Source organism: Tenrec ecaudatus, chromosome X (assembly GCF_050624435.1).
Source record: "Tenrec ecaudatus isolate mTenEca1 chromosome X, mTenEca1.hap1, whole genome shotgun sequence".
Lineage (NCBI taxonomy): Eukaryota > Metazoa > Chordata > Mammalia > Afrosoricida > Tenrecidae > Tenrec > Tenrec ecaudatus.
In genome coordinates, this window is record NC_134548.1 from 160,448,935 (window position 1) to 160,457,439 (window position 8,505).

Below are 8,505 nucleotides of genomic sequence, written 5' to 3' on the forward strand. Positions count from 1 at the left end.
CCAAGCCCTAGAGAGCAGGGTTGGGGGCCAGCAGCCGGAAGGGGCCCTGGGCAGAGAGAACCCTCTCCATTCTCACACACACACACACACACACACACACAAACACACACACACTCACTCCTGCACAGGCGGTCAAGCACTCACAGGAGCGCACACGCCCCTAGCTGTGGGGTCCACCCCTCCCTGCTGGGACATCTGGGTCGCTCCCCGCCCCCAACAGGGGGAGTGCCTAGGGGCCGCCATAATATGCTGTGGGTCGCGGGGGTCGTGGAGACCCTCAGGAGTGGAGGCCCTGACCAGCGGGACGCGGGGGAGTGGCGAGCGCACTGACGCAGCCGGGGGTCGGGCTCAGCTGGGCTCTGGCGGGCGGGGCAGCGTCCCCTCCTCAGGCCCCGCGCCCCTCCCCCGTGACGTCATCCTAGCCCCATCCTGGGAGCTGGCGGAGCCTCTCAAATTCAAACTGCAAGCGCCTGGACCGCGCCACTGCCGCCGGCCCGCTCCAGCCTGGCGCGGCCGATGTCCCGCGCCCCACGCACCCCGCAGCCAACTGGGCGCCCCTCCGGAGGCGGCGTGCGCTTCCAGCCCGCTCCCTTGCTCTCCTGTCCAGGATGCTGAGCGCCTGGCCGGTGGCCGCCGAGGGGGGTCCTGTCTGCTCCTGAGGCGTGAGTACCCCAGCCCGCGCCAGCGCCCCTCGGACCCCCTATGTTCCCACCCCCTCTTTGCGCAGCTTTAAAAAATCGCCCACCCACCCCCAAAAGTCCAGTCCTTCCTGCCGCGACTGCCAGGGAATGAACACAGGGCTGGATTGGGCCAGGCAGTTGGTCGCTGGCTCCGCGGGACTTAGGGGCCGAGTACGTGGGCCCCGGGGCAGGCCACTGGGAGTGATCCCAAGGGCACCCCGCCTCCCCCGCCACCTGGCTCGGTCCTTTTAACTGGGCTTCCTCCCTCCCTCCCCCCCTGCCTCCCTCCTCTCTCCCCGCACCCGTTCCCGGCGCCCTCCCCCAAGGTTTGCCTGCAGGTGCCTGAGCGGAGCCCGCCGGTGCCCAAAGATGCTGAGCGGCATTTGGGTCCTCAGCGTGTTCACCGTGGCTGGGATCTTACAGACTGAGAGTCGCAAAACTGCCAAAGACATTTGCAAGATCCGCTGCCTGTGCGAAGAGAAGGAGAACGTTCTGAACATTAACTGTGAAAACAAAGGATTTACCACCGTCAGCCTGCTCCAGCCTCCCCAGTACCGAATCTACCAGCTCTTCCTCAATGGCAACCTCCTGACCCGACTCTACCCGAACGAGTTTGTCAACTACTCCAATGCCGTGACACTCCACCTGGGGAACAACGGCCTGCAGGAGATCCGCACTGGCGCCTTCGGGGGCCTCAAAACCCTCAAGAGACTGCATCTCAACAACAACAAGCTCGAGGTGCTCAGGGAGGACAGCTTCCTGGGCCTGGAGAGCCTGGAGTACCTCCAGGCGGACTACAACTACATCAGCACCATCGAGGCCGGGGCTTTCAGCAAGCTCAACAAGCTCAAAGTGCTGATCCTGAACGACAACCTCCTGCTCTCTCTGCCCAGCAATGTCTTCCGCTTTGTCCTGTTGACCCACTTAGACCTGAGGGGGAACAGGCTGAAAGTCATGCCGTTCGCCGGCGTCCTGGAACACATCGGAGGCATCATGGAGATTCAGCTGGAAGAAAACCCCTGGAACTGTACCTGTGACCTGCTCCCCCTCAAGGCCTGGCTGGACACCATCACCGTTTTCGTGGGGGAGATTGTCTGCGAGTCGCCCTTTCGCTTGCATGGGAAAGATGTGACCCAACTGACCAGGCAAGACCTCTGTCCCAGGAAAAGTGCCGGCGACAACACGCAGAGGGGCAGCCATGGGGACACCCATGTCCAAAGGCTGTCCCCCACTCTGAATCCTGCTCTCAACCCGACCAGGGCCCCAAAAGCCAGCCGACCACCCAAGATGAGAAACCGTCCCACTCCCCGGGTCACGGTACCAAAGGACAGGCAGAGCTTTGGCCCAATCATGGTGTACCAGACCAAGTCCCCTGTGCCCCTCACCTGCCCCAGCAGCTGTGTCTGCACCTCGCAGAGCTCAGACAACGGTCTCAATGTCAACTGCCAAGAAAGGAAGTTCACCAACATCTCCGACTTGCAGCCCAAACCTACCAGTCCAAAGAAACTCTACCTAACAGGGAACTATCTGCAAACTGTCTATAAGAACGACCTCTTAGAGTACAGTTCTTTGGATTTGTTGCATTTAGGAAACAACCGGATTGCGGTTATTCAGGAAGGTGCCTTCAGGAACCTGACCAGCTTGCGCAGACTATATCTGAATGGCAATTACCTAGAAGTGCTGCATCCGGCCATGTTCGATGGCCTGCAGAGCTTGCAGTACCTCTACTTAGAGTATAATGTCATTAAGGAAATCAAGCCGCTTACCTTTGATGCACTGATTAACTTACAGCTCCTGTTTCTCAATAACAACCTGCTCCGAGCCCTGCCCGACAATATCTTTGGGGGCACAGCCCTCACCAGGCTGAACCTGAGGAACAACCACTTCTCCCACCTGCCTGTCAAAGGGGTTCTCGATCAGCTCCCTGCTTTCATTCAGATCGATCTGCAAGAGAACCCATGGGACTGTACCTGTGACATCATGGGACTAAAGGACTGGACAGAACACGCCAATTCCCCTGTCATCATCAACGAGGTGACCTGCGAATCTCCCGCGAAGCACGCTGGGGAGATCCTGAAGTTTCTGGGCAAAGAGGTGATCTGTCCAGATAATCCCAGTTTCGCAGATGGCACCATTCTCTCGATGAATCATCACACCGACCCGCCTCACTCCCTGAGCGCATCCCCCAGTTCCCATCCGGAGCTGCACACGGAAGTGCCCCTCTCTGTCTTAATTTTAGGATTGCTAGTCGTCTTTATCTTATCCGTCTGTTTTGGAGCCGGCCTCTTCGTCTTCGTCTTGAAACGCCGAAAGGGGGTGCCAAGTGTTCCCAGGAGCGCCAACAACTTAGACGTCAGTTCCTTCCAATTACAGTATGGGTCCTACAACACCGAAACCCATGACAAGACAGACGGTCACGTCTATAACTACATCCCCCCACCTGTGGGGCAGATGTGCCAAAACCCCATCTACATGCAGAAGGAAGGAGACCCTGTGGCCTATTACCGCAACCTGCAAGAATTCAGCTATGGCAACCTGGAGGAGAAAAAAGAGGAGCCAGCTGCCCTGGCTTACACAATAAGTGCCACCGAGTTGCTGGAAAAGCAGGCCACCCCGAGAGAGCCCGAGCTGCTCTATCAGAATATTGCCGAGCGTGTCAAAGAGCTCCCCAGCAGCGGCCTGGTCCACTACAACTTTTGTACCTTACCGAAAAGGCAGTTCACCCCTTCCTATGAGTCTCGACGCCAAAACCAAGACAGAATCAATAAGACCGTTTTGTATGGAACTCCCAGGAAATGTTTTGTGGGCCAGTCAAAACCCGATCACCCTTTACTGCAAGCTAAGCCGCAATCCGAACCAGACTACCTGGAAGTTCTGGAGAAACATACTGCCATCAGTCAGCTGTGAAGGGAACTCTTGAACCAACCTCGGGCATCCCAGGAGGCCCCTCCAAACTGTCCGAGGCCCTGCATTTGCTTTTCTGTTCTCTTTGCTCTTTCCCAGCTTCCTGAGGGGGGCGGGGGGCTTGGGTGGGGGTGGGGGATACTGTGGAAATGTTTGGGGGATGGGGTGCAGCACTGCTTAGGCTGTTGCAAGGTTTCCTTTAAATTATTTCTCTCTTGCTCTTTCTTCCGCCTTTTCCCCTCCCCCTCTCCTTCTTTCTTTCTCTCCTTAGGAACCATCATGGGACAGGAATGTTACGACCCTGCAGGTTTTTTTCCCCTCCATATATTTTATGAATGGTTTTGTCCCTTTTTTTCCTTTTCTTTCTCTCCCCCCCCTCCCCCCAGTGTGGGAAGGGATAGAGAGGATGACAGTGAGTGAGAAACAAAAAAAAATCAAAAAAAGGCAAAAGCAAAAACAGAAAAGAAAAAGAGGAGGCAAACTTTTCCAACGAACATAGTGCAGTAGTGGTTTTGGAAGAAGATCTCCAAAGCTCGTTTGGGACTATAACTTCTTTTGTAAATAATGATATGTGGTAATTGTCCGCAGCTACTTCTTTGTGTTACAGTGCCTTTGCACTTGAAGTACATCTACTTAAGTGTTGCTTTTAGCTTTGATCAACTGGACATATTTTAATGTGTTGTATTTTTTTGAAATGAAAAAAAATACCCTGTAAAATAGATCGATATGTCAGCTATATGAAATCAAAGTACAGTTTGCTTGAGTTATAGAAATCAGCCTGTCACCGAATGATTCTAGTTCTAGGACTTTATAGAGTTTAACTGTAAAATATTTCCTTTCCTCGGGGTTTGTTTTAAGTGCTTTTATTTAAGTCAACTAAGCGGATTTAACAGTGGACTAGAGGTCATAAGGTACCTCAGTCTGGATTAGTAATTCATTAATAAAATCTATTTAACCCAACATCAGAGTGAATTGAACAATTAATGCCCTTCTGTAATCCTTAGTTTACATTAACATGGTCAGTGTTTTAGATTATTTTCCTAATTCAGAGTACATGGCCCAGCTTGTAATATATTTTTCTTCATTGAATTAGCTATTTTTATACATCAAAACGTTAAAGTCTGTATTTCTAACTTTTTAAGTGAGATTACTATTTTTTCTGCCAGGTTGAGCCGTTTTCTATAAACACACACCAGTAGAGGCCGCCACACACCTCATTTAATAAAGACACGTGAGCCAGGGAAGGCTTAAAGGAAGGCTTCAAAGGTGGAATAGAAAGGTCCTAGGCAAGTTCTCTGCAGATTCAAGGAGGCAGAGACAAGCGCCTCCATTACTGTCCCTTTGTTTTATGGTCAAAGGTCAAGATGAACTCCTCAGTTTGCACCTCTTCTGAGGACACAGCCATGGTTTCCCTGTTAAGTTTCTGGAAGCATTACAGGGAGAGGTGTGTGTGTGCTATGAAATCAACTTCCTTTCTCCCCCCCCCCAAACCCAGACATACTTCCAGAACCCGAGGAAGTATGCATCCTTTGTCTTCTCCCTCCTCTAAGCAGTCATTACTTGAATTTTCACCTTGTCGGCTTCAGCAAGCCTTTCATGGTGGTCTTCTCCTTTAAACGATTCCTATTAACTGAGTTCAGATCACATTTATGAAGCCTTATTAGCCTGTAAATATTTTTTAGATGCAAACATTATCATGGGATTTAAACAAACAGCCCTTCTTTACAGCAAAACATAGTTTTGTTTTGTCTTTTGTAAATCCTTATGCAACTGGGATGGTGATCTGCATATAAAGTAGTTCAGCTTTTCAATTCCTTATTAAAGCAATTGATGGCCTCTGAAAGAAGCGCACTGTTTCCCTTTCATAAATAGGTTACTGCACATAATAATCCTTTATTATCATGTGGAGATTGAAGTGGATCCTGATAACGTACTTTTAAAGCTCAAAAATGGGTAACAGTATATTGTCTATCACTGTGAAGGACTCCTGTGCAAGGCTTTCGGTGAGAAGCCCAAATTATTTAGATTATTAATTATTGGTGCAGAATAGCCTCCTTTAAAAAGCACAATAGACAGTGAGTGTGTGTGTATACATGTAATGGGCATTCAAGGGGAAACGGTCTTTAGCACATTAAATCGAGGACTCTCTACGGAGACAAGTGAACACGTCCATTGTGAGGGAGAGGTCGTCCTTCCTATTTCAATCCATTCGCTACAGGGGTAAAGTGGTGTTTTGAAATGATCCACCAGAAAGTTCCTGTACCAAGAGCTGACATTTCCCAGAGGAAGAAATAGGGTATTACCCTCGCCGAACTTGGAGATGGCTTCTGACAAGCAACCCATCCAGGGGTAAGGTCCTCAGATATGAAAGCGTTTCCCAAACTGCCCCTCCGGGTGACACGCCACTGGTTCAGTGAGAAAGATCGGAGGCGGAGGTAGGTCGTCTGAAAAGGGATTCTGAAGGCACATCGCAGAGACAGGCTCTCAAAGGGGTTGAGGTTGAAATGGTAAGACCAGAACTATGGGTTGACCGACTCCACATCAGTGTTTGTTCTCATTCTCCCAAACAAAGTCACTCTAAAGAATCATCTTGTCCACCAGGGGTGGGGGCTGGGAGCTGCTGACGGGATATTTAATTCCATGATGTTACAGAGGCCTCCTGGAAGAACGCCAATGTGAAAGTTCTCTAGCTTCACAATTATGGTTGAATTCGAGGTCCTCAGGCTTCGAAGATTTGGTCTTTGTTTCCAAAGGCGGTTAGCGAGAGACTGGCTGAATGGAGCCCAGACAATTTCATGTAAATGTCATACCACAACAGAGATTTGGAAGCTTGTTCTTCAATACACTCACCAACATGCTTTAGGTTGATTAACTAGTTGTCATCCCCATTGATTATTGTTTTTACTTTATCCATCAAGTGCTTTGAACCCTGTTTTATGTGGCAATTTTCATTTGTATCTCCTACAGCTGGATCTAAGCACCTTCACTTTCTTTTTCCATGCAGCCTGCAATGACTGTGAACAGCAGCACACCCAAATGGTTACCAGCCAACAACAGACTGCGGCCTGCCCAGGCCCTGTCTGGAACAGTTCTCTAAGTGTGGCAAAAGGTCATCATTGCTTTGGGGTCCAGCTCTGAAGCAGGTGCTCACACAGTTTCTGGACATGCACTCCTGGGTCTGGACACAATTGCCAAGAGTCTTAAATTGGTTCTGGACTTTGGTCAACCTAGGTGCCTTGTTAGTTCCCTTCAGCAGTTAATGAGTAGTGAGATGACCCTTCACATTTTTGTGTTTTATCCTCTGACCTCTAACTTGACTCTTTTTTCCCCCTGCATATTGTCATGTCATCTAAGGGCTCAGCACTTTCTGGACCTGACAAAGAGTGTATGAGGAACAACAGAGAAATTCTGTGGGTTTTCAGGCCCTGGAGATTCATGTTGACTGGACACATTCTAGAAGCATTGAATTGGTTGCTAGAGTGAAGTAAACCTTCCAGACAGTTCTCCCAACCCGTTCCCTCCATTCATTCATTCAACAAACAGTTATTGAGTGCTTACCTCCTTGGTGCCAGGCTTGATACTGGGTGCTGAAGGGGACACAGATTGCCAGAGACACGCTCACTGCCCCACCCAAAGGAGTGTAGTGCTAATAAGGGAAACCCTAACCTGCATGGCATTCACCCTGAGCTAACAGTGAGTGCAGCACTGCAGGAGGTTGGGTATTTGAAGGAATGTCTGTACTTTAAATTATACAACTGATGGATTTTCTGTGGGCCAGCGACAGTGTAACCTCTCCTAAGCAGTTCTTTAGTGAGACACAGATAGAAGGGGAAGCACCCCCGAATCAAAATAAATATCCGCAGAATAGCCCTGTTGTTATGGCCTGAAGACAACTATATGTTTGTGCTACCTATAGATCGACATTGTATAGATGAGTCCTGGGATTGTAGCTACAAACCCTCAAGCCTACGTAAAGTCTCTGCAATGTCCATGTCTTAGAGGCAACATTTACTTGGTGATTTCAGTGGCTTAAAAAGAAAAGACACTCGTGTGAGTGCCCATTACCAATAGCAAGATACAACACCTTAACGCCAAGAGGGAAATTTACGGTCTGTATGTAGGTGTACTTTGCTTCCTCTCAATGGTTGTGCAAAAAGACACGTGTAAATTGAAGTTTTAAATTAAATTGTCTTCTAAGCGCATTGGGAAGCTGCTACTTAGAGGAAACCTGTGGATCCTTATGTAAAGCAGAAAACCATTTGAGAATGCCAATGACCACTCTCTCGTCTATCTGTTTTGGACATTGGGATTTTCCATATCAACTTTGCCTAAAACAGAGCCCACTTGCAGAGTAAGAGTGTGTTTTCCCAAGACAGCTTGTGCTACCAGTTTCTTAGTTGCTAAGGGCTTATCCTTGACAGTCAGCTGCAGTTTTGGGTGAACTCAGACAGAGTGTGATGGCGCCATAGCATTCCTGACCCGTGCTGGTAGTCCACCCATCTCAGCTAAATGGAACCAGGACACCTGCGCGCAGCAGTGTCTCCTGTCTCCGATGTGACCATGTTTAAGTAGAGGGTTAGATGAGAGTGACTCCCATCTTCACCATCTTGACAGTGCTTAGAGTCACGATTTTAGAAGAAATACCTGTTGTTATGTAAAAATATGAAATTGCACGTGTGTTGGGATTTTTAGCAGTATTTTAGCTTTAAACGTTACTTGTACAAATACTGTTAGAATTAGTGGTCAAAAGTTGTTCTCAATTTATTTGAATAAACAGCAAATGAAACAAGCTCTCGTGTAAATAAACTTCTGTGCCAAATAGTGATGATGCTTCCCAAAACCCCTGTCCGATTTTGAACTGCTAAAAGACCAACTAAAATCTTGGGAATGTGATCCCGTGATGTTGCACTTTACTGGCCAA

At 49.1% G+C, this 8,505-nt stretch overlaps 1 protein-coding gene across 1 annotated transcript; it reads left to right on the forward strand.

The window, feature by feature from the left end:
* The first annotated feature begins 616 nt into the window (after positions 1-616).
* On the forward strand, positions 617-3,675 carry SLITRK2 (SLIT and NTRK like family member 2). Its single transcript, XM_075538907.1, has one exon. The coding sequence runs from the start codon at positions 1,050-1,052 to the stop codon at positions 3,585-3,587; it is 2,538 nt and encodes an 845-aa protein (XP_075395022.1). The 5' UTR covers positions 617-1,049; the 3' UTR covers positions 3,588-3,675.
* The last annotated feature ends 4,830 nt before the right edge of the window (positions 3,676-8,505 follow it).